Source organism: Muntiacus reevesi, chromosome 22, assembly GCF_963930625.1.
Source record: "Muntiacus reevesi chromosome 22, mMunRee1.1, whole genome shotgun sequence".
In the NCBI taxonomy this organism is placed as follows: Eukaryota; Metazoa; Chordata; class Mammalia; order Artiodactyla; family Cervidae; genus Muntiacus; species Muntiacus reevesi.
Genome location: NC_089270.1, coordinates 13,507,412 through 13,533,456, shown reverse-complemented (window position 1 = coordinate 13,533,456; position 26,045 = coordinate 13,507,412). Strand labels below are relative to the sequence as shown.

The 26,045-nt window shown below is 51.9% G+C and overlaps 1 protein-coding gene across 1 annotated transcript in view; it reads left to right on the top strand.

The window, feature by feature from the left end:
* Window positions 1-586: 586 nt before the first annotated feature.
* Window positions 587-26,045, top strand: part of C22H4orf50 (chromosome 22 C4orf50 homolog) — a 59,097-nt gene continuing 33,638 nt past the window's right edge. The window contains exons 1-7 of the mRNA XM_065914117.1: window positions 587-873; window positions 7,704-7,842; window positions 12,210-12,803; window positions 22,748-22,859; window positions 24,132-24,259; window positions 25,465-25,572; window positions 25,766-25,938. Coding sequence (XP_065770189.1) covers window positions 587-873; window positions 7,704-7,842; window positions 12,210-12,803; window positions 22,748-22,859; window positions 24,132-24,259; window positions 25,465-25,572; window positions 25,766-25,938 — 1,541 coding nt within the window. The remainder of the gene's footprint in view (window positions 874-7,703; window positions 7,843-12,209; window positions 12,804-22,747; window positions 22,860-24,131; window positions 24,260-25,464; window positions 25,573-25,765; window positions 25,939-26,045) is intronic.

The window sequence follows — 26,045 nt, the reverse complement described above, 5'->3', positions numbered from 1 at the left end:
TGGGGCCTGAGTAAGTGCCTCTACCGTCCAGAGCGTCTGTTTCATCACGTCATCTCTAAAACGGTTCTGAAAATGCCCGTCTCGCAGGGTTGTCAGGAGAACTGGACTAAGTAAGGCAGGATGGCCCAGTGCAGTGCTAGCTTCCCTCCCCCTCCACCTAGTCAACTCCAAGCCCGTGATAAATGTTTGCTGGACTCAGAAAGGAAGTTTAGAACATCATTTATTGCTGGGTGAAAACTTGAGCCTCACTCTTGAGAACCTATAACACTCTCATGGTCCTGCCTGGAAATTTTATTTTACCTCTTTGTACACATTATTCAGTTTGTAACTCCAAGTGACTTTTCTGCTTTGGATGAGTGTGAGCATGCTGACTTGTAAAATGAGAGGCTTTCATTCATATTGTATGACGTTTGTGCAGGTGAAACCCAAGTCTGCCACTCATAAATAATTCACCTGTTCTTGCCCTCCTCAAAGGATATTTTCCTGCACAATCTGAAGCCACCGCAGCCACCTGGAAATCTCCAGAAAGTCAATGTTGCAGATTCGCTTAATTTTATTCAGTCTTGGTCCATGAACCATGTACGGGATGGAGCCGACTGCTAAAGAACGGACTGAAAAAAGTTTCAGTTATGTTGTCAGAGCCCCCAGCAGTGATGGGTTTGATATAATGAATGTTGATGTGAAGATCGACACGTCCTGGATCTTTCAGGATGTAGAGGAGAGTGGTGAGGAGCAGGGGTGTTTTTCAGAAGGAGCAGCTGGAAGCCCAGACATGGACACAGGAACACTCAGCAAGCAGCTGGAATCCTCGGAGCAGAAGCTGTTGGCAGCTGTGGACAAGTACATGATGTCGGAATCTGGGCTGAGGAGCAGGTAAATATACCCTTTGGACCTCTTCTCTGGGTACGTTACGAATCCTGGGGCCTCCTCATCGTGGTAGAAGGGTGCATTAAATCGTTTCTATGGCTGAAAGAAAGGGAAGTGTTAGTCGCTCAGTCGAGTCCGACTCTGTGATTCCGTGGGCTGTAGCCTGCTAGGCTCCTCTGCCCATGGAATTCTCCAGGCAGGATAGAATACTGGAGTGGGTTGCCATGGTCTTCTCCAGGGGGTCTTCCCAACCGAGGGATCGTTCCTGGGTCTCCTGGATTGGCAGGCAGATTCTTTTCCATCTGAGCCACCAGGGAAGCCATTCTGTGGCTGAGGATGCAGGCGAAACAGCCACCGTTCCAGCAGCCTCTGGCTCCGGTCTTCCCTGTCCTCTGCTCTGCACCACAGGCACTGAGCCTGTCCCCAGGCCCCCTTGCTCACTGCTCTCATGTGGATCCAGCCAGTGCGAGGCCCTGAAGGGAGGAGGAAGGAGAAGTCAGGGTTCTCCCCGCGCTCTTCCGCGCCGGGTGACGTCTCCCACAGCAGCTGCCATTCAGTCATGCATTTGGCGTCCTCTGTGGTCCTGCTCCCGGGCCCTGGTACCTCCACCTTCTGTCTGTCTGTCCTTCCAGCCCCAGAGGCAGAAGTGGCCCCAGTGGTGGCTAGCCTCTGGGCTGCCTGTCCGCCCTGTCTGGCCTTTCATCTGTTCCATCATGTTTGCAGCAGATTCCCTGTGCTTGTTTGATTCTCACTGCTGGGCCTCCTGGCTTCCCAGGTGGTTCAGCGGTAAAGAATCTGTCTGCCAGGGCAGGAGATGCAAGAGACGTGTGTGCGATCTCTGGATCAGGAAGGTCTCCTGGAGGAGGAGATGGCAGCCCACTCCAGTATCCTCGCCTGCTGAAATCCCATGGCCAGAGGAACCTGGTGGGCTACAGTCCGTGGGGCTGCAAAGAGCCGGACACGACTGAGCATAGCCCAGCATGAAGACAGCGGAACCTCCTGGCACAGGCTCTGTTTTCCTCGTGGAAGCAGCATGGTCCAGAGGTGGGGCATTTGAATCCAGGCCTCTATCCAAAGCCTCTGTTCTTGTTTGATGCCTAGTCTTGGAGGTTGGAGGTCAAAAATTAAGGTGTGCACAGGGCTGGTTTCTCTGAGACTGCTCCCCATGGCTTGATGTTGTCTGCCTTCTCTCTCTGTCTTCTGTGCACGTCTGTCTCCTCTTCTTTTAAGGATACCAGTCAGATGGGATCAAAGCCCATCCTCATGACCTCATTTTAACTAAATCACCTCTTAAAAAAACTCTATCTCCAAATAGTGTCACATTCTAAGGTACTGGGGTTAGCTAATTTCAACATATGAGTTTTAGGGGACATAATTGGTCCAAAGTGGTTTCCTTTGGTGGCTCAGACGTTCAAGAATCTGCCTGCAATGCAAGAGACCTGAGTTTGATCCCTGGGTTGTTGGGAAGATCCTCTGGAGGAGGGGAGGGCTACCCACTCCAGTATTTTTGCCTGGAGAATTCCATGGACAGAGGAGCCTGGCAGGCTACAGTCCATGGGGTCATAAAGAATCGGACATGACTGAGCGGCTAACACACACATACACATATTCAGTTCAAAACACAGGTTCTAGGGATTGACAGTTGAAAAAGGCAAAGTCCCAGCCCTGGAGAGATGAAAGTATAACCCACAGCTGGTTTTACCTGGCAATGAAAATGAGGTCACCAGGCCTGGAAAAGATGGGTGGGAAACCCCTGCCAGAGGAGACCCTTCCATGTGATGAAGAGACAGACTAGCCTGGAGGCACCATGAGTGATGGAGGGGAAGGGCCTCTGTGGCTGGGGTACTCGCCTGTGGGGAAATGTGGGCTGGGTCCTCAGTTCTCATGTCCTCTGTAGCCATTCCTTTCCCCAAATGTGGGCTGTGTCCCACAGAAGCAGGGTGGAAGGGAAAGCAAGATTCATGGCAAGGGTTGGGAGAAAAAGAGTTAAGGCTTACCAAGAGCCTGTGGCGTGGGCCACAGTGCAGGCCCTCCCACACACGGGTGAAGATAGCTGTTACTTGAACCCAGTGACACACAGTGATATGAGCCCCTTTTCCAGATGGGGAAACTCAGAGGATGAATTACATTATCCAGGGTCACTAAGAGCTGAAGCTAGGGTCTGAATGCACAATTGTGAATATAGACTTCAGGCTAATGTCGCCATGGATTTCCTCTAGGTAAGGTACAGTAAAAGATCGATAGTGTACATTGGATTTCATTTCCTTTAAAGTGTTAAAATTTTAAAGTATTTATGGTAAAACTAATGCAACCACAGTGTTAGAAATTTGAGAAAGAGAACCCCACTCCCACCCCATAACACCATCATTGTTACAAATTCACTTCCAACCTACATGCAACAAAATTAATAATAACCGTATATTTGTTGAGTGTTAGCTTCATGCATTGGAGAAGGAAATGGCAACCCACTCCAGTCTTCTTGCCTGGAGAATCCCAGGGACCGGGGAGCCTGGTGGACTGCCGTCTATGGAGTCGCACAGACTCGGACACGACTGAAGCAACTTAGCAGCAGCAGCAGCAGCAGCAGCAGCTCTGGGCTAGGCACTGTTTACATGCTTGACAGGCTTAATCCTTCAGTTCAATTCAGTTCAGTTCAGTCATTCAGTCATGTCCGACTCTTTGCAACCCCATGGTCGGCAGCACACCAGCCTTCCCTGTCCATCACCAGCTCCTGGAGCTTACTCAAACTCATGTCCATCAAGTTGGTGATGCCATCCAACCATCTTATCCTCTGTTGTCCCCTTCTCCTCCTGCCTTCAATCTTTCTTGGCATCTTCCCAGTAAGTCAGTTCTTCGCATCAGGTGGCCAAATATTGGAGCTTCAGCTTCAGCATCAGTTCTTCCAATGAATGTTCAGGACTGATTTCCTTTAGGATGGACTGGTTGGATCTCCTTGCAGTCTAAGGGACTCTCAAGAGTCTTCTCCAACACCACAGTTCAAAAGCTTCAATTCTTTGGCGCTCAACTTTCTTTATAGTCCAACTCTCACATCCATACATGACTACTGGAAAAACCATAGCTTTGACTAGATGGATCTTCGTTGGCAAAGTAATGTTTCTTCTTTTTAATATGCTGTCTAGATTGGTCATAGCTTTTCTTCCAAGGAGTAAGTGTCTTTTAATTTCCTGGCTGCAGTCAACCATCTGCAGTGATTTTGGAGCTCCCCCCAAAGTAAAATGTCTCACTGTTTTCATTATTTCCCCATCTATTTGCCATAAAGTGATGGGACTGGATGCCATGATCTTAGCTTTTTGAATGGTGAATTTTAAGCCAACTTTTTCACTCTCCTGTTTCACTTTCATCAAGAGGCTCTTTAGTTTTTCAATTTCTGCCATAAGGGTGGTGTCATCTGCATTTTTGAGGTTTTTTATATTCTCCCGGCAATCTTGATTCCAGCTTGTGCTTCATCTAGCCCGGCATTTCGCATGATGTACTCTGAGTATAAGTTAAATAAACAGGGTGAGTTAATCCTTAAAAAATATTTTAAATGAAGTAATATCAGTATCGTCAATTTCTAGGTAGGGAAATCAAAGTGTTGGCTTAAGTATTTAATAACTTGTCCCCAGTCACACACACAGCCACGTAGGGGCACTGGGACTTGGACCCAAGCCGCCTGCCCACTGGTACTGCAGCAACAAGGCACCAATTTTTCCTGGTGGAAGTTCCCTGATAGAGTCTCCCAGTTTCATAGCACTCTTTGCAGCTCTACAGAGTAAATATATTTTCAACTTGTCACTAATCAGTGAAAAAGGTATTTTCATTGTCTAGTTCTTACCTGTTGAGTGTGTCTATATGTCCTAGGGGCTTTCCTGGTGGTGCAGTGGTAAAGAATCTGCCTGCCATTGCAGGAAATGCAGGTTCAGTCCCTGGGTTGGGAAGATCCCCTGGAGAAGAAAGTGTCTACCCACTCCAGTATTCTTGCCTGGAGAATCCCATAGACAGAGGAACCTGTTGGGTTATATACAGTCCATGGGATTGCAAAGAGTAGGACATGAATGAGCAACTAAACAACAACAAAAAGGTTTTCTGTAGCTGCTAAAGCAAATTACTACAAATGTGCTGCCTTCAAACAACACATATTCATTGTCTTTCAGTTCTGGAGGTAGAAGTTCTAAAGTAACCTCACTGGCCGACAGTCATGGGGTAGGGGGAAATCTGTGCCCACCTTTTCCAGCCCTTATAGCTGCATTCCTTGGCTTCTGGCCTCTCCCCATCTTCAAGCCAGCAGTGCAGAATCTTGCTTCAGTGGTCACGTGGTCTCATCTTCTGCCACTCTCTCATGAGAGCAGTTATAATTGCAGTTAGTCCCACCCAGATAATTCAGCATAATCTCTCCATCTCAAGATACCTAACTTAATCACATCTACAGTCTCTTGAGACCTGCTCCCATGTCTCAAGGAGCAGAGCCTGGTTATATTTGGAGGCCATTTTTTCAGCCTGACAATGAGATTAGTCATTTTCTGCTTAATTTAAGTAATGGGATAATACCAGAATTAAATATTGTCTCAGATTTAATATTTCAGGTTGGTCTCAAAAACTAAAAAAGTTAGGCTTCTCCTTTCTCATTCAGGTATCACCACATTTTATAATCAGTCAGAAGGTACTTCTCCCAACTCTCTGACCGATTAACCTCTCCTGGTGCCTCAGTGGTAAAGAATCCGCCTGCCAATGCAGGAGATGCTAGTTCCATCCCTGGGTTGGGAAGATTCCCTGGAAAAGGGAGTGGCAACCCACTCCAGTATTCTTGTGTGGAGAATCCCATGGACAGAGGAGCCTGGTGGGCTACAGTCCATGGGGTCACAAAGAGTCAGACACGACCGAGCGAGTAAGTGTGAACACGATTCCTCTGGTTCATTTTAGAAGGAACATGGTTTTAATCTACACAAGATGGCACCCTCCCTTTTGTCACTTAAGAGACCTTCCCCAAGGGCCTCAAAACTGGAGTAAGAGAGGGGGCTCTTGGCCTAATCATTAATAACAGTGCACCATTTTGTTTAATCATCGCAATCACTTCCAGAGCAAGGTGCAGTTACTTCTTACAGATGAAGATCCTGGGGGTCATAGTAGTGAATGAGCCCTGTTAAGGCCTCATGACTGGTGAGTGGCAGAGCCAGGGGACAAAGCTGGGTCCTCTCCCAGGGAGGCAAAGTCTGTCCTGGAGGTGCAGGTCACCTGGTGTGGAGCTGGGTGAAGGATGAGGATGGGGAGGGCTTGTCCACATAGGCTGCGAATGTTTCATGGTGATCTGTTACAGAAATAAGACTGGCACGTGAAGGGGGCCTGGATACGAGGCAGGAGACAGACAAGTCATTGCCGCTCCTCCTCACTCAGTGGGGCCAGCAGGCAGGCCTTCCCTCTGGCTTCCCTCCATTAACACGCGCTTCTCCTGTCTATGGAGCTGAGGCCAGGGTTCACTACCAGCCTGGTTATTACTTTGCATATGACACAACTTCAGCACTTCCTTGGATAATTAAAAAGACTTCCAGAGGCTTAGCCATCCCTAGCTATTACACAGGTCATTTCCAACTTCTCACTTCAGTAAGTAATTCAGAGTTTTTGTAATCACAAAAAGCTTTTTCTGCATTTTAATCATGTCCTTAGAAGAGATTTGCAAGATGGTAGCTCAAGTGGAAAGCATCAGAGCACAGGATTAGAGCCTGGGTTTGGGAGTCACGGGCTTCCCCGATGGCTCAGATGGTAAAGAATCTGCCTGTGTAATGCAGGAGACTGAAGTTCCATCCCTGGGTCAGGAAGATCCCCTGGAGAAGGGGATGGCAACCCACTCCAGTTTTCTTGCCTGGACAATTCCGACAGAGGAGCCTGGTGGACTACACTCCACGGGGTCGCAAAGAGTCAGACATGACTGAGCGACTAACACTTTAACTTTGGGTGTAATGCAGCCTGGACTCTATAATGCTGTGTGACCTTGGGCAAGTTGCCCGGCCTCTCTGATCCTGTTTCCTCATGTGTGAAATAGGAGAAAAGGAGCCCACTTTCAGGCTGATCACATGAGGATTAATCGAGACAATGCAGATGTTTGGTTTGGGGTCAGTCCTTCTTCATTGGCATGACCTGTACTGGGAATTACTGGTTTAGTGTTGAAGGGTTGAGAACACTGTTAAGATTCCTGGTGCCTTGTTCTTCAAGAGAGGCCCCCGAAGTATTTTAGATTATCTTGAAAAAGATATGTATGAATGTTTTATAAAATGTCATTATTTTTGCCTGAGTATCAAATTGACCAAAAAACAGAAGAAAGAAAAAAAAAGATGATCCCGCTGTCTGTGAAAGCCTTAGGCCACGCTTACTGCATCCTGAGCATTGGGCAGTCTGAGCACGAGTTGGAAAAGAATTTTTAGACACAGTACTGCAGAAAAGAGTGAGTTTATTAGGAACAAAGAGCAGGTATAAAGTGGGCACTGTGCGTGCAGCAGGCCTATGACTCCTGATGGGCCAGGGAGAGTCGACAGTTTTTGTGGGTCAGTAGCCAGTGTTGATAGCCTCAGGACAAAGACAATTCCTGCTGGATGGCTGGTGTTAGGTGACTGGTTGGGGTGCGATAGGGTGTTTACTGGAGTGGGCATCTTTGCCTAATTGGGAGTCAGGGAGCTTGTTAGTGATGATCAGGGGGCTTTTTGGCAAGTTACAAAGGGGCTCAATTAGCCTCAGAGGTGTCCTTGGTTCTGGGCCCTGCTTCTGTGGCCTTGGTGCGAGGCCTCGCACCTGTGGCCGGGGCAGGACTCAACACTGAGTAAGCTCCTTGCTGCTTTGATGCGCAGGATTCAGGAGCTGGAGCTGTCGGAGAGGAACCTCCTCCACAAGGTGGACCAGTTGAGCACACGCGTGTTCCAGGAGCGAAGCGCCTCTCTCCAGGCCCAGGAGCAGCTGGACGCACTGCAGGGGGAGCTTGCCAGCCAGGTACACAGCCCCTTCTCCTTCTTTCCAGCACTTTTTTTCTTGTCCCAGCAGAGTCACCCTATGGGTTTGGACGTGGCAGCAGCTGCGCCTGAATATAGACCATGGGGCGGGCTGGGAGAGCCAGACAGGAGGGGTGAGAGGGGTCCCAATTCTAACAGTGCAGGCAGGGGCCAGTGGACCTGGGCCAGGTCACGTGACTTTCCTGGGCCTCAACTGCTGCATCTGTAAAATGGGGCTTGCATCCTGCCCTGCGACCTCACAGGGCTCTGACTGGGGTCCACTGGCTGGCCTGTGGGAGCTCCCACTAGGAGCTCTGGCCAGAGGTTCATTTCTGTGGATCTGGTGCCTGACATCAGGGGAGCCAGCTCTGGCCTAAGAACAAGAGGAAGGACTGATGCCGGGTCTCTGCCCTCAGGAGCTGGCTTGTGGGCAGGGACACAGGTGGGACACAAGTAACTCCAAACCGGGTGATGGAGCCATGAGGAAACGTGTGGGCAACAGTGTGCTTTCGGAAGCAGGGGAGGCTACAGTGATCTGGGCCCTGTGAGCTGGGCCTTGCGGGAATAGCATGCAAGGGTGGGTAAGAGCTTGGGCAAGGCACGGAAGTTTGGAAGAGCATGCCAGGACCAGGAGTTAAGACAGGAGGGTCCCAGGGAGGACAGATTGTCAGGGCCACGGCGTGAACCAAAGTCTGAAAGCCAAGGGGGAGCAGGACTTTGGGCAGGAGAGGCTTAAGTCAAGGTTTCGGGGATATCACTCTAATTGAATGGGAGAGAGAGGTGGTGGAGGGAGGGGGCAAGTTAGAACATAACTGGAGAAGAAGTGGGTGGTTAAGGGATTAGGCTCTGGAGACAGATGTCTGGAGCCAAACCCTGGTTCTACCACTCACAAGCTCTGTGATGTAGGCCAGGTGACTTAACCTCTCTGGGCCTCAGTTTCCTCATCTGTGAAATGGGAATGATATAGTACCAACCTTCCTAAATTGTTGTCTGATTTAAGGGAGTTAGGCTTTCCAGGTGGAAAAGAGGGGTAAAGAGGTCCACCTACAGTGGTAAAGAGTCCACCTACCAGTGAAGGAGATGCAAGAGACAGGGGTTCAGTCCCTGGGTTGGGAAAATTCCCCTGGAGTAGGAAATGGCAACCCACTCCAGTAATCTTGCCTGGAGGATCCCATGGTTAAGGAGCCTGGGGTTACAAAGAGTCGTTCACAATTAAGCAACTAAGCACATACACACCTTAAGAGAGTTCAGTTCAGTTCAACCACTCAGTTGTGTCCAACACTTTGCAACCCCTTGGACTGCAGCACGCCAGGCTTCTCTGTCCATCACCAGCTCCCGAAGCTTGCTCATACTCATGTCCATCGAGTCAGTGATGCCATCCAACCATCTCATCCTCTGTCACCCTCTTCTCCTTCTGCCCTCAGTCTTTCCCAGCATCTGGGTCTTTTCCAATGAGTCAGTTCTTCACATCAGGTGGCCAAAGTAATGGAGCTTCAGCTTCAGCATCAGTTAATACGTGTAAAACACTCACAACAGTAGGCATTTAAATAGCACTAGTTGCTTTTGTAATTACTAGTCTTTATTGAAATGTTCCAGGGGAGAAAAGACGAAGGCTGGAGAGCAGAGACTTGGTGGGCAGAGACCCAAAGATCCTGAGAGGCATCCTCTTGTAGCAAATTGCTACTCACAGGCAGGCACAGCAATTGTCAAATTGCAGGTTGACTCCCACCAGTGGGTTGTGAAATCAATTCTGTAACTTGCAACCCGCCTTTAAAGATGGAATTGACTAGGAAATATGAAAGGGCATCATTGTGTGTGTGAAGGGGAGTGCTGTTTCGTGAAGCTTATTTCGGTTGTCAATGCCTGCCACGTGTGTAACGGGCCATGTTCTTAAAAGATGTTTCTTACTGTGGGAAGCAGTCCAAAAAGTTTGAAAAACATCAGATCGATTAACTTTTAAAGGAAATAGGGGTGAAGCAGGGAAGATAAGAAGTTCAATTAAATCGAAGTTAGCTTTGAGATCCAGGGAGACACACAAGGGCCGCTGTCTCCCTTTACATTGAACTTTAGGTGCAGAAAGGTGAGTCTTTCCTCCTGGGTTCACAGGCCATCATCATCAAGATCCAGGACTTTTTAACCCGAGATACAGTGGTGTTGTGTTGGCTCCCGCCATCAACCATGTAATCTCTTTGTAGAAAATCCTGTAATAAAGCCTGTAATAAAGCCTTATTTACATGTAGGGTTCCCCAGGTAAGCATACACAGTCCTGGGACTTCTGTGGCGGTCCAATGTTTAAGAATCAGTGCTTCCATTATTGCAGGAAGGGGGACCCCTTCCAGGGCCCGAAACTGGGCTTTTGTCTAACACTCGGAAATGAATTGTCCAAGGAGACACATACTGACAAAGCAAGAGATTTTATTGGGAAAGGGCACCCGGGTGGAGAGCAGTAGGTAAGGGCACCTAGGAGAACTGCTCTGCCGTGTGGCTCCCAGTCTGGGGTTTTATGGTGATGGGATTAGTTTCCGGGTGGTCTTTGGCCAATCATTCTAATTCAGAGTCTTTCCTGGTGGCGCACGCATCGCTCAGCCAAGATGGATGCTATCGAGAGGGATTCTGGGAAGTGGACAGACACGCGGTGTCTCATTTTGACCTTTCCCAAACTCTTCCAGTTGGTGGTGGCTTATTAGTTCCATATTCCTTATCAGGATCTCCTGTCATAAAACAACTCATGCAAATGGTTACTATGGTGCCTGGCCAGGGTGGGCGGTTTCAATCAGTGTGCTTCCCCTAACACCATTGCAGGGGGCATGAGTTCGATCCCTAGTCAGGGAAATATTCCTTCATGCCTCGTGGTGTGGCCAAAAAAATAAAATAAATTTGAAAAATATATGCAAAGCTCTGCAATCACCAGAGGTTCATACTCTGATGGGGAGACAGAAGTGAGGGTGACAAGCCAGAGAAATGCTGAGAGTGAGCTCCAGACACTGCAGGACCTGCAATTCTGTGGCCCACCCACCTTGCATTGCGTTCTCCTGTCATCAGGATGCTCCTGGGAACGTCCAGTCACAGGACCCTGTTTCCAGGTGAAGGGCAAACGTTCAGAGTGGTGAGGGGGCTGGCTCAGGACCCCCTGGGAGACCGCTTGGCTCAGCTTCAACCCAGGCCAGATGCTAACCCTCCACTTCTGCCTGGAACTATCTGCATTTCAGAGCAAGTTTGCAGGAGTGTGTGAATTCTGCCCTTTGTACCTGATATCTGCCAAATGACTGTTTGCCCTACTGTTATCTATATTCACCGTAATCACTTGCATACAAAGACGCCTCATTTCTGTGGTGACCTGTAGTCACTCCCAAAGGTGATCGAGGTAGACCCGTCTAGGTAGTGGAGCTCTGGGCTCCAAGCATCACCGACCACAGGATTCGCCCCGTCAAGCAGCCCTTGCAGGGAATCTGACTTCAGTTTCATCTGCCCCAATTCCCCCTAAAAGCAAAGTCTACCAAGCTGTTCTCAGGTTTCCTCTTTCTCATTTGCTCTTCTTTGTTTTGTCTTCTGCAAGCTCTTAAGGAATATATGCACAGGTACTAACAGTTGAAAGAAATCTTAACAGTAAGGCAGGTCTACCCATGTGCATAAATTAATTCTGAATATTAGGCTAGGACCTTGTTTTTTTGCAGGGAGTGGGTCACCCTTGTCCAGTGTACAGCCCATGGGTCTGCGAGGTCAAGGTTTAAGAACAGGGAGGTGTGTTCGGACAGGCAGGGAGCCATGCAGAAACAAAAATGTTTGAGACAGACACGTGGTAGATCAGTGACTTTTAGCCGGTTGACATTCTGCAGGTCACTTCTCAGTAGCTCCCAGGGTCGTATTCACAGTAAGGAATGGCTGCTGAGACACTGTTGATCTTGTCTCGGCCAGAAGTCATGGTCAGCTGACCCTTACTGGGCCAGGCATGGACCTTTCAGGCACCGGGCAGTGGAGAGGTCTGGGAGGTTCTGGCATGGAAGAAGCGACACTTGGGGGTGGGGGGTGGGTCCAGGTGGCAGCTCTTTTCAAACTGGTGTGGGGGTATTCCGCGTTGGAACCACTGGCCCTCCCAGTGTGCACCAGCCGGTCCCCATCCTGACCAAGGTTCCCTGAGTCCTTGGAGCTCAAGAGGTGAAGGAAGGCACTTGCGTCCTGGGCAACATTTAAGAGGGCGCCAGTAACAGTCATTGAGATAAATAATATTCGAAGCAATATTTTAATGCAAAAATTAATGCGAAAAGAAAAGGCACGCTGAACAACAAAATATCAAAGTTTCAAATACGGACAGGCTCGGTGAGACCCCGGGCCCCCTCCCTGACGCCCTCCTCCACCGCCTACTCGTAGGTTCGGGAGAAGGAGCGCGCGGTCCGGCGGCAGCGGTGGCGGCTGCGGCGGCTGCGGGAGCGACTGCGGCGCAAGGACGCGGCGCTGGGGCGGCAGGCGGCGGCCCTGGAGCGCGGCCGACGAATCCAGCGGCGCCAGCTGCGCCTGGTGCGCGAGCAGGAGCGCGTCTTGCGGGCGCAGGTGCAGCGGCTGGAGCTGGACGTGCGGCGCCTCTGCCGCGCCGCCGGCCTCCTGCTGGCCGAGCTGGACGCCCCGAACCCCGGCGGCCCCCGATGCCCGGGTCCGGTCGACCCCCGAGGCGCCTCCGAAGGGGCCGCGGAGCTGCGCGCGCTGCGGGCCAGGACCGAGCGCGGCGAGCGCGAGCGGGATCAGGCGGCGCGCCGGCTGCGGGAGCAGCGCGCCACCGAGCGGCGGCTCCGCGGGCAGCTGGAAGAGCTGCGCTGCTGCATCTACGGGCTGAAGCTGTCGGAGATTGGCCTGCAGGCCCAGGTGGAGGAGCTCACCCAGCACAACGAGAGCCTGCGGGGGGAACTGGGAGCCCAGGCCCCCAGGGAGGAAGCGCTCAGCAAGGCCCCCGCTGGTCCCCGTAATCTGGTAAGTGACCACAACCCAGGGCGCGAGTGATTTTCTGCTTTCCTCTTAACTTTCTTGCCCAGCCACTTAGTCAAGTCATGGACTCCTTCATTCCCCAGTCTTCCTCTTCAGCCACCCCTCCAAACCACCATCCCCGTCCACCCCTCCTTCATTCCATCCACTCACCCATCCACCCACCTGCTGTCACCCGTCCACCCATACAACTTCACTCACCCATTCACCAATCCAGCCACCTCCCCATCATCTGTCCACCTGCTCAGCCCCCCATCCACCTTTCCACCCATTCACCCAATCTCTTGTTCACTCATCCATGTTCTCTTCTACCCACCCTCTATCATCTCATTCACTGTTCCATCTCTGCATCCAACACTCTCCAGGGAGCCAACCAGCTACCTTTCATCCTTCATCATCTGTCCCTCCTGTACGTCCATCTGTCCGACAGTTCATGGGTCCCTGCCTGTGCCAGGCCCCAGGTGCTCTCTTCCACGTGTAGTATAAAGTAACTGTCCTATGCCCCTGCCTCCCCAATCCACCCTCTCCCTGGGAAAGCAGTCAGCCTTTCCCACTCCCTCACAGCTCCAAAGGTGACCACGGTTCCCAGCCTGGTGGTCCTGTATGTGCCTCTTCATCTCTGCTGCTTTAGACTGTGAGCCCCTCGAGGGCAGGTCCAGGTCAGAGGGGTTCCGTAGCTGCCGCCCCAGCAGCGGCCCCCAGGAGACCCCCCAAGGCTGGGGCAGTAGAGAATTTGCAGCGCTGGGCCCCTCTCTGGTTCTCCTGCTTACCAGCTGTGTGACCCTGACCAAGTTTCTGAAGCTCTGGAGCCAAGGGCAGCCTGGGCACTTATGCTATCATCTAACTGGTTAGAAGAGCAAAATGTGTTTAATAATACTCCTGCCATGTGCTTGGCACCTTGCGGTGCTTTCAAAGGCATCATTTAATGTTCATAAATCTGTGAAGCGGGTACTATCACTGTCTGCACTCCGCAGAGGAGGAGGCTGAGGCTCAGAGAGGCAGTGCACTGGCCTGTTGCCACACAGCTCAGAAGAGGCAGAACTGGGATTTGATCCACACGGCACGTGAGTCCAGGGTGCTCAGTTTCTCCCACACGAGGCTGCTTCCCTGTAAAGGAAGAGTTAATTCGGCTCCCTCCAAGAGATCAGGATCCCACTGGTTCAATTTGCATTTAAGTAAAAATCAGGAAGCCACCTTAGCCCAAAGAAGATGGCTCATTGAAAAAAAAAATCATTATTATCTTTCGGCCTGGACAGTCTATTTCAAATTAACTGGAACTTGAGTTTCCTCAAGATCATGGAGTGTGTCCCACCTAGATTGTTTTAATAATGAGTTTGTCTGCGATCACAGTTTCTCTTTTTAGTACTTCATCCTGCCAGTGTCACCTTTGCGTGTCCTGTTCATTCTTCCTCCGTAGGTTCATCAGATAAAAGGAAAGCAGTGTACCTTTGATATTGGCACCTTGTAATTTCAGAAAATAAATGGTATAGAGATGGAAATTGTCCTTTAGAATCCTTTCTGTAATTTTCATAAATGTAAGACTTTAATTTAGGCTGTTGGTTTACATCGTTTATTCTCCCAATCTCTCTGCCCTGCTACTCTCTCTTTTATCTAAGGGAAAGGATGAACACCTAAGTGTTTTAGTGATGAGTAAATATTTTGTACATTTTACATTCTCTCATTTAATCTTTAGAGCAGCCTTGCAAGCCAGGTGCAATTCCACTGACTAGATGGAGAAATTGAGACCCAGGAGGGTCTCCAAAGAATCAAGGCCAGCAAGGGGACACGGGCCAGATCAGGGCTGTGACTCCAAGATGCTGTCCTTACCTTGGGACCCTGAGGCCAGAGCTGGATCTTGAGCAGTTTGGTGCCGCGTCAGTGGCTGCATTCAGTGGCTTGGGTGCCATCTGTTATAAGCCCCTTGTTGATAGACATCTGTGACTTTTTAGATGTTTCAGGCCTAATCATTGAAAAATCTCAAGGAAACTTGAGGAGAACTGCATCTCTCAAGGGGCTCATGCTCTCAAGACTTTGCTGGGGTTTGCGGTGCCCAGTGGACTCGTGTACCCTCTGTGGTCGTGCAAGTGCAAGGACCCCGCCCCCACTCCTTGTGAGGTGCCCTGTGTCGCCCCCATCCCCACCCTGCCTTCTTTGTCACCAGCCTTCCTTTCCTCCCTTCTTCCTTCCATCCACACACAGAATCCTTCAGGTCCTCTCTGTTTTCTGCCACAACCCCAGCTCCAGCACAGCACTTGACATGGGAAGGAGCTTGATAGATATTTATCAAGTGCAAGGAGGGAGGAAGGGTCACAGATGTCTGAGTCTCTATCATTGGGGCCCCGGGGGTGGGTTCAGGCCCCTTTCAGCCTGCGTCTCAGATGTTCTAGGTTCCCTGTCATCTCTGACCCTGTGAACTTGGGGCCTTAACCCCTGTGGATTCTGCTGGGCGAAGGGCTAGCAGCACTCACTGCCTTCGGAGTGTGTCAGAGTGAAGAACCCATTGGAGCATGAATACACGAGCCCTTTAAACATGGAACAAATGTCGGGGACCATTTCAGTATAAAATGTCATGGGACGGTCACTGATTCTGGCTTTTAGCAATCTAGCAGCTTGTCTGGGAGAGTGTCATTGGCAAGGGCTTACTTCGGCTGTCGGTGTCTGTTTCATCATGGTTTGTGTTTCTTGCGTGGCTTATTCTTGCTTCCAAGAGAAGGGCTCCCATCCCCTTCTGATGGTCCCTCCGAGGGGGCCCGACACCTGGGTGATCAGCTTCTTGTTCCAGACATTAGTATTTCTCCCAGATGGAGACAGGCAGGGCCAAGTCCCCTGACCTGGTGGGCCCAGAGCCTGGCCCTGCCCTCTGGGAGCCCCAGGAGCCTTGCATGTCATTTCATTTTATGCCTCGATTTCCCTATTGATCAAATAGAGAGGTAAGTGCCATGAGGGTTTCCTGCTGTGCCCTGGCAAAGGACCACAGACTGGGTGATCTCAGCAGCAGTCCTGGAGCCTAGAAGTCCGAGATCACGGTGTCTGCAGGGTCATTCCTTCTGAGACTTGTGAGGGAGGATGAGTTCCAGGCCTCTCTCCTTGGCTGTCTTCTCCTTGTGTCTCGTCGTCTTCCTGCTATATGTGTCTGTATTCAAATGTCCCCTTTTTATAAGGACACTGGCCACAGTGGATTAAGGCCCGCCCTAATGACCCCATCCTAACTAACTTTGTCTGCAAGGACTGTATTTCTACATCAGCTCATGTTCTGAGGTCCTAGGGTTGGGACATCAACTTAGGAAGCTTGGGGAGGACACTGGAGGACACTCCAGTGCACCCTACTAGATGCATTGTTATAGAGGCCCCACGAGATGGTAGAACTGTCGGTTCTAGTTCTTGATGTGCTTCTTCACCAGCTTCTTGTGGGTACAAAATGACCCCTGTGTTTATTAGGGGATCTTTGCACCAGATGCCATCTCTGGTGCTCTGCACCTGTTGTCCACTCCTTTTGTCCCTCAGCGTCCTTCAAGGGAGGTGCTCTTTTATCCCCACTTTACAGATGAGGAAGTGGCGGCATGGAGGGTCCCAGGGTTCCCACAGATACTAAGTGATGGGGACGGATTTGCGCCCCGGCGGATGGGTGCGCTGGGGGGTGCCACACTCCTCCAGTAACTACTGGTCGGTGGGTCAGTAGTCAGCGTTTAACAGGTGTCCACTCCATGTGACGTGGTGAGCTCAGTACTGGGGCTGGGAAGTAAGACAAGACCCCTGCCCACACGGGATGACAAGACCGCCTAGGGCAAGAGGGTGCCGACAGAGGAAGGCGGAGGGGCCTGACAGTCTGTGGGTGACTGTTGGGGACCTTGGGGCTTGGGAGGGGAATGGACCCAGGGCCACGGGGTATGTCACAGTCTTCCAGGCTGTCCTCCTCTCAGAGGGCACTGACAGCCAGGACTCTGCAAATCTTGGAGTCAGAAAGGGCCACCTGGAGAGGAAGAAATCCTGCAGAGGGGGTGCTGGGCGATTCGAAGTGCCAGCCAGTCACCAGCTCACGGAGGAGCAGTGCCTGCGATTTTAAAATTGAAATGCTCCAACGTATTGATAACCACATTGTAAAGCCAGAGAGTGTCCCTCAGGGTCTCGATCTGCCCCTTACCCAGGGCTGTGCATTTATGGAATTGTACTTGGAGTTCTGAGATCATTGCATGTGTGTATGAATTCCCAAGGCTGACTGCATTTCCAAAGGGGCGAGACCCAGAGGGGTTAAGAGCCACAGCAGGTCGTCAGTGCCTTTCTGTGGATAATGGTGTAACACCCAAATGATCTCCTTTCATGAGCCCCCAGCAGCTACAGCGCCTGGGGCTCCAGCTCCAACTCCTAATCACGGCATTCAGGGCCCTGCTTCTCCAGCCATGTATTCAGGCTCACCGCAGAGCCCTTCCTCCAGCCCAGTCCAGCCACCTTGAGCTCCTGCTCCTCCAGCCTGTTCACCTTCCCTGGGTCTAAAGGCTACCACTGTCTGCTCCCCTTGGCCTCTCAGTAAACCCCTGCTTCTTTCTCTACTTTTGGTGAGAATGCCACTTCCTCCAGGAAGACTTTCCTGATTTCATATCAGCTCACTCACTCCTTGGTGTCCCCATCATGACATGACCCACCCTTAGGGTCCCTAATGCTCACTGTGCCAGACTTGGCTGCCCACCTCCCCACAGCTGTGCCTTCCTCATCATCACCAACTGGGTACCATTCAGCCGTAAATCCCAGTCCCTGGACACAGGCTGTGAGATGCTTGGCGAGCAAGTGACTGAGTGAATAGATGACCCAAAGGAGATATTTGCTTCATGCCCATGGGAAATAGAAGCTTCTGGCCGAAGGGACCACCTCAAGATGGCAATGCTGAAGTGAGGTATAGAAAGTGGGAAACCAGAGGGCGGTCTAGCCCCTGGCAAGTGGGTGTCATAGGGAAAATTATTACAAATTATTCGGGTGCCTCCACCCAGGCCTCTCCGCCTTGGTTACTTACATCTGAAGACTCTGGGTGTCATGGTGTGAATTATGGTGAGGATGATCTTTGTGAGAGGATATTTTATTTGCTTCATATTTACAAAGCACTTTCCCAAACAGGATCTCCTCGATGCTGGGAGGTTGCCAGGCAGGGGTCAGTGCCCTTGTCTCCAACCCCACAGAGGAGGCACTTGCTTACCTAGGATCGCATAGTATACAGTTTCTAGAGCAAATTGCTTGGAACTCAGCTCCCTGAAGAAACAGTCATTTCAAGGACAAAGTCCAGACCTGGGGAGGAGTTTGGGGAGGGAGTGTTTACTCAGGATCCCAGGGGAAAGAAAATTTAACAGGACTCTGGCTTGCAAGATGTTGGTGGTTTAGTTGCTAAGTCATGTCTGATTCTGTGATTCCGTGGACTGCAGCGCACCACGCTCCTCTGTCCATGGGATTTCCAGGCAAGAATACTGAAGTGGGTTGCCATTCCCTTCTCCGGGGAATCTTCCTGATCCAGGGATTGAACCTGTGTCTCTTGCATTGTAGGTGATCTCCTGCATGTCTGGCAGATTCTTTACCACTGAGCCACCAGGGAAGCCGGTTTTGCAGGATAAGCAAGGCTCATCGTCAGATATGTCTGAATGCTTTTAGCAAGTGTGCCCCAGACAGTGTTCATGTCCCAGGCACCATGCCAGGACATGAGGGGCTGGAGAGGTGACCCCGCTCTTCAAAGGCTTGTAGGGGAAACAGACATGATGATCGCTGCCATAGGGGACAGCCCAAGGGCTGTTGCCTGGCCTGTAGGGTAACACGTTGGCCTGTACAGAGATTAAAATTCACTCTCTTATTCTGTCAGTGTCTGGCTGTCAGCCTAGAGCTGAGATCCCCCACTCCAGGTGGCAGCGGCTTCAGGAAAAGTGCTCAGGTCAGCTTCTCAGCCCCAGAGCACCCCTGGTGGCAGGTATGAGAATCTTTTCTTTGTTCCCTCAAGTCTAGGCAGTCTCTCCTTGCTCAGGGCTTGCATCTGTGCAGAAGTGCATGTCACACACTTGTCATTCACTCCTAGAGCTTTAAAATAGTGTCCATAATGTCAAAAATAAAAGCCTAGGCAAAAGTCACAGAAAAAGTAATACAGACGGCCAGTGGTCTTATGAAAAAGGTCATTTCCATTACTTGTGAAACGAATACAATTGAGCAAAACCTCAAGATTCTGAACATTTGTTAAATATTAAAAGTACCTCAACACTGTTTATAGTTGGTAAAAATTGGAAACAACCCTGATGTCTGATCAGAAGGACCTGATTTGGTAAGTGAAGGCATTCCTTACATCAGAGATTATAATGAAGTGGCCCTAAAATACCGCTTTGCAGAAGTTGTAGAAACTGCAAAAGTTGCGGAAATAATTTTTTGATACCATCACATGATAAATGCACAAAGAAAAAGTCAACATTTTGTAGAAGCAGACTTTGGGAAGAATTTAAGTGTCTATGCATAGAAAAAGAAAAGCCCAGACACATTTATAATATTTGTGCCTAAATGTCACTGTGTTCCTTGTTTTCTTTTTTCAAAATAATTGCAGGTTAAAACTAAAAGCACAGAAAGTTACAGGCAAATGCTCCTGAGAGCGTTGCAAAGTAGGGAGGGCTGACAAGACTGAGCAAAGAGGGGCAGGAAGGAAGAGACCCGAGTTCTGGTCCTCTTCTCCCATCATGTGTGCTGTGTGACCTTGGGCAAGTCACTCTCCGTCTCTGAGAATTGATTTCATCACTTGTGTCAGGGGAGAGTCCTCCCCTGAATCTCCTCCTCAAGACAGAGGTCTGTGTGTGTTACCCATGGCTGTGTCCTGCCCCAGAACCGGGCTGGCCACGTAGTAGGGACTCAGAAAGTATTTGTAGAACTGAGTCAAAAGTCAACTTGGGTATTAGAACAAAATCCAAATAGAAATGAGCAGCAGAATGGTGGTGGCCTTCGACACCTCCTGCCACCTCCCTTTCATCTGTTCCCTCCTCCTTCCTTCTGCTCTCTCTTGCTTATTCTAGCATCTTTGAATTTGTCTCCCGTTCTGCATCCCATTCCCTCTCTTTTCCTCTTTTACCTTCTCTCTCTCTCTTCTTCATTTCCTCATCTCCACCTAGTTCCAATGGTGATTTTAAGCTCTTGACAAAAATGTTTAGTTCTGATCATGTGGGAAGCCAGTGGAGAAAACCAAGAAACAACCCAAGGTCTGTGGGCAGAAGACACCCACAGACCTGTTGGCCGGTCAGCCAGGCCTGTCTGAGCGCCTAGCAGGGCCGCGCCCAGACCCCTCTGCTTTTAATTGGTCTTGGCTGAGGCCTTGTTCAGATACTTGTTAAAAGCTTCTGGATGATTCTGAGGTGTGGCCAGGGTCTGGTCTCCCCCGGGTCTCTGAGGAGAACTGGACAGGACACCAAGTGTCACACAGTAACTGGAAGGTCGCAGGTTAGGTCACAGGAAGGTCACCGGAAGGTCACAAAGTGTCACACAGTAACTGGAAGGTCACAGGTTGGGGTTTGAGGATGGGGTGCTATGGAAGGGAGGGGCTTCATTTGGGGGAGAGTCGGGGGGCCCCGACAAGGAGCAGGTGGGGTGAGCCGAAGTGTGGGGAGGAGAGGTGCGGGCAGCAGGTACTAGGGGTTCCAGGCCCCAAGGCGGGAGGAAGAAGGTCCATCCAGGGAGCTGAGATGGGGGTGGGGAGGCTGGGCTGGCAGGGGTTTTATCTTTCACGGCAGTGGGAAGCATGGAAGGGTTGGAAACAGGAGGGCAACCCGACCCAGTTTCCATTTCAGTGAGACTGAGTGCTCAGCTGCTGCGGGGTATGGAAGGGAGGGGAGGGCTTTGCGAGGAGGTGGCAGGTGACCTGTTACCCTTCCCAGGCAGGCGGGAGGAACAGCGTGTGCGGAGTTGCAGAGGCAGGCGGGAACCAGGGTGGGGAGGGGACAAGGAGGTGCTGTGAACAGAAGCCAGGGCAGGGAGTGTCAGGGGCGGTGGTGACAGCCCTGGGCAGCCTTCCGTGCCAGATTCCAGCACAGTGGATTGAGGGGGAACTGGGAGGGGGGGGTGTGTTGCTGGTCAGTTCAGTTCAGTTCAGTCGCTCAGTCATGTCTGACTCTTTACGACCCCGTGGACTGCAGCACTCCAGGCCTCCCTGTCCATCACCAACTCCCTGAGTTTACCCAAACTCATGTCCATTGAGTCAGTGATGCCATCCAACCATTTCATCCTCTGTCGTCCCCTTTTCCTCCTGCCCTCAATCTTTCCCAGCATCAGGGTCTTTTCCAATGAGTCAGTTCTTCACATCAGGTGGCCAAAGTATTGGAGTTTCAGCTTCAACCTCAGTCCTTCCAGTGAACACCCAGGACTGATCTCCTTTAGGATGGACTGATTGGATCTCCTTGCAGTCCAAGGGACTCTCAAAAGTTTTCTCCGGCACCACAGTTCAAAAGCATCAATTCTTCAAATGCATTTTAGGGGGGCATGTCTGGCAACTGTGGGCAGGATGGGAGGGGAAGCAGGAGATCCAGTTAAGGGTCAATGCAGGAGTCTGCTGAGAGCAGGTGAGGACTTGGGGACAGGTGAGGCGGGCACGGGGCATTCCCTGTCCACTTCCATTTCTTCCTCCCCTAGAAGAGCACCTGAGCCATTACTTGTTCCTTACCTATTTAGTCGCTGAGTCATCTCTTTGCAACTCCATGGAGTAAACCTACAGTAGGTAAAAATTGGAAACAACCCACCAGGCTCCTCTGTCCAGAGGATTTCCCAGGCAAGAATACTGAAGTGGGTCACCATTTCCTTTTCTAGGTGATCTTCCCCAACTCAGGGGTCAAACCCGCATCTCCTGAGTCACAGGTGGATTCTTCAGCTCTGATCCACCAGGGAAGCCTGGGAGTGGGCTTAGCCCTGCTCAATTGAGCCAGTTTCATATAAGAAACTTTCCCAGAAGACACACACAGCAGATCTACTCAACTGTGTTTGCACTCAAGGGAAATTGGGGAAATGTAGTCTCTTGGATGATGTATTGCACCCCCTGAATAAAATCCTGGGTCTGTTTCTGTGGAAAGAAGATGAGTTGATACGGGGAAACCATGTAAGAGCTTAATAAATGTTTGCTGAATAAATGCACCCTGAGTTAGAAACACCTGCCTTCCTGCAGGGTCTGTCTACCCATCCACTGTCAAACATTTATTAAGCACCTAGTGTGTGCCTGATAGGCATGACGGTGAAGACAGAATGAAGGCAAGTTTCCTTCCTGGAGGACCTCAGGTCTAGTGTGGAAGCAGGTGGGAAGCAAGCATCATCCATTAGAAGCGGGTTAGAAGTACCTGAGGCTGTGGGAACCTGCAGGAGACCTGTCCCCCTGCCCCTTGTGGATGGTGACCTGAGCTGAGTTTTTCTGCTGGACCCCATGCCTTCACTGCTGTAGCTGCAGTCAGGGTGCTTGCTGCCTGTCACATGCTCCGCAGACTGGGAGGGGGTGTGTGCTGGGTCAGGGAAGCCCCACAAATATATCCCTGCCTGTCTTTTGGGGTGGGGCCCAGGTACACCTGGCTGTGGCCATTTGGGCCTGTGGACAGTTGAGGGACAGGATTCCCAGAGGCCCTGGGCAGGTGCCAGGGTGGATACAGAGGGAAGTTCGCCCAGGAAGAAGAGGGGCCTGGAGCCTTTGATGCTGCCTTGGGGAACCTAGGGGTGTCTTGGCTGAACAAACAAAGCTCCTCGTCTGCTAAGTGGAGTCTGGAAGCTCATGGGAGGCAGTTTTATTGGCGGGACCAAGAGCACAGGGCCAGGGCCACGTGCCCTCTGCTGTCCTCACCAGGGGAGGGGCTCTGATTCCCTCCTAGGGTCTTTGGGAGGGCTTGATGGGGACAAGCTTGGAGAGAGCAGTTCAACCAGGGACACCCACCACTCTGTTGACCTCTTGTGTCTTCCTCAAGGATGCCCTGGGCCATATTCAGGATGAATCGCTGCCCCTGCCCCGGGAGGAGGCGCTGGATGCTTGCAGAAGCCAAGACCCCGACAGGGCACCTAGACCAAGGGGCTCAGCACGTGCGTGGAGGAGGGGTCTTCATGGACATCCACTGACGGGTTAGCTCATTTACAATGTCCTGATGACCCAACAGGGTGGTGATCCCTGCTCTGCAGACAGAAAGCTGAGGCTCAGAGAGGTAGAAACCCTTGCTCGCTGCCACATAGCTGGAAAAAGTGGGCTCAGCCTCCACAATGCCCATGACGAGGTCCGTGATGCAGGCTCAACCCAACATTTAGGCTCACTCCCTCAGCCCTCAGAAGGGTGCCAGCCAGGCAACACGCGTGTCAGCCTTGGGCAGCAGGGGTCCTCTCAGGGGGATTTGTCTTCAGAGAAGACCGTGTGATGACCAGGAGCTGTTCTGTTTCCTGCCCCCACCCCAGTGACAGCTCAGGTGTGAGACAGGCGTGAGGTCTGGGAGCAACCAGGGCTTGAAAGCCCCTTGTCTCTAAGCTGATGGGAACCAGTGTGTCTGCTCACAGTCTCGGGTGCAGCTTCTGGGGCGTCTGCTGCAAAAGCCGGCGCACTCAGGGAGCCCCAAAGCCATGGTGTCCACCTGGCTGTCTGCAGTTTGCATACAGTCCTCCAAGGTCAAGTTCAGTTTCCGTATAAGGTCACTTATACCCAGGGGTGCTGCTGACCGGCAAGGCTGACCATTCCCCTCCACATTTCTGGGGAGCAGAGCGGATAAGTCAGACAAGGTCAAGTTTGTCCTTGGGGAAACGAGTGGGACCAATTGGCGAAGCCTGGGTATCAGCTCCTCCGTCCACTGCGTGTGGGGGTGGGGTCCGGGAGTTACAACCCTGCATGACCGTGAGGGTGCGGGAGGTGTCCTGGGCTTTGTGGTCAGAGGAGGTGGCTCCCAGGCCTGATTCCGCTGCTCATCAGCAGATGGTCACTCCCCATCACCGAGCTGGGTTCTTCATCTGACAGGCAGTGGTCACCATGAGGCCGCCTTTGGGGGCTCAAAGGCCTTGAGTCATGAGACATACTGCCTCATCCTAACTGCAGGTGTTGCTGTTGGTGACATTCGCAGGAAAGTTCTCGGGAGGATCTCCTCCCTAGTGACTCAGACGATAAAGCGTCTGCCTGCAATGCAGGAGACCTGGGTTCGATCGCTGGGTCAGGAAGATCCCCTGGAGAAGGAAATGGCAACCCACTCCAATACTCTTGCCTGGACAATTCCATGGACGGAGGAGCCTGGTAGGCTACAGTCCATGGGGCTGCAAAGAGTCGGACACGACTGAGCGACTTCACTTTCTTTCTTTTCTTTCTTTCCTGTCACCTCCCAGGCAGGTCTTCCGAGGGGCCTCATGCCTCGGGCTGTGTCCTGGCTGGACGAGGCCCTCCTGTTTTGGTACCCGGCCCACAAACAGTGAACAAGCCCCCCAGAGACCTTGCAGGATCTGACCATGGACAGGTGAGGCCAGTGGCTTTCTCCATGCCTGGGGTGCTGGCTGGGTCTGATCAGCCCTACTGTGCATGCTGCACATTCAGGAGGTGGGAGAGGGAGGGGAAGAAGCTCGGGTTGGAAGAATATTCTGGAAATGATTGAGAGGGCGATTTGAGCCCCGGGTGAGGAGTGGGCAGGAAGGGAGCCCCAGCTGTGTGCACGGGCCCAGCTGCCACATAGCAAACTTCATCTCCTTGAAACCTCCCTACCACCTGTGGGGCAAGAGCCATGACCCCCTCATTCTGCAGAGGAGGAGGCTGTGATTTCCCAAGGCCTCCCAGCCCTGGAAGGGACTGAGGTCCCGTCTCCATAGCCCACGCTCTGCACCATGCTGTCCCCTAATGTTGGAAGCCTGGTTCCAACCAGCCCTGAGTGTTTCCAGAGAGAGAGGCCTTCCTCCTGCCCTGGGCCTGCTGGTGTGCTGCGTCATGTCCAAAGTGGAGAAGAGCTGAGAGCAGGCCCTGGGTGGGAGGGGCTTCGTAGAAAAGCTGGACCCCAATGGAAGGACAGAGTTAGACAGGCTGGAAACCAGGCATGGGCAGCGGAAGGGCGGGCCAGGTGGGAGGACCCGCCAGGTAAAGGCGGTAAGGCTGGCAGCGGCCATGGCGTGGGGGTGGGGTCATGGTAGCAGGTGAGCCGAGGGCTCCCGGTGAGACCAAGTGAAGCCAGGTTTCACCTTCCAGACTGGTCTGTTCTCTGAGTTGGGCCAGTCCTCCTCTCTGGTTAAATGCATTGAATGAAAAGTGAAAGTGTTAGTGACCGACTTTTTGTGACCCCACGGACTGTGGCTCGCCAGGCTCCTCTGTCTCTGGGATTCTCCAGGCAGGAACACTGGGGTGGGTTGTCATTTCCTCCTCCAGGGGATCTTCCCGACCCAGGGACTGAACCCAGGTCTTCTGCACTGCAGGAGGATTCTTTACCCTCCAAACCACCAAGTAACTATAAAAATACATTCAAAAGTATCTTTGAAACACCTCCTGTGTGCCCTGGACTGTTCTAGGCCGAGGGTCCCTGTCTTCGGGGGGGGCAGATAGTCTCTACTGTGTGTCCACTAGAGCCTTCTTGTGTTAGGAAGACCCATACGACTGGGTGGGGAGATGAGGTCGGAGAAGTGGGGAGGCCCCTGTGGGAGAAAGGGCGTTTCACACCTTCTCTTCTCTTCCCATCCCTAGTTTACTCCAGCGGAGCCCAGCTCGGATGACCAGACTCTGCTTCTCATCTGTGGCTGCCCACCGGGGCAGTCCATGGACGGCTCACCACTCCCCGTGGAGCTGGCCTGGGTTCCAGGGCAAAAGCTCACAGCCAGACCAGCCCAGGGGTCCTCTCTCCGTCTGCAGGCGTCTGCACGCCCTCCCCAGGGCCGGGCTGCGGGCCCAGCTCCCTTGCCGCTGCTACTCCTGGAAGCTCCCCTAGAAATACTGCATACCCAACAGGTGCTGGAGGCCCGGCCCCTGCCCACTCCCTCTGTAACAGGACACCCCGACCGGGGCCCCCACCGTGCAAGAGGCTGCACTGCCTTCCTCGGCCAAGAGGCCTTGCACATTTCACATCACCAGTTTCCCAGGAGAGGATCCGAGGCTGGAAAAGACTCTGGGAAGGAGGGAGGAGGAGCCCCAGGGTCAGGGTGGAGATTGGAGAGGCGAGAGGTGAGGACTTGGGGCGGAAAGCAGGCAGAAAGCAGGGACAGGTGTCAGCCGGATCAGGAAAGCGGGGAGAGCCTGAGGGTGGAGGCTGGGATCAGGGCCCCAGAGGG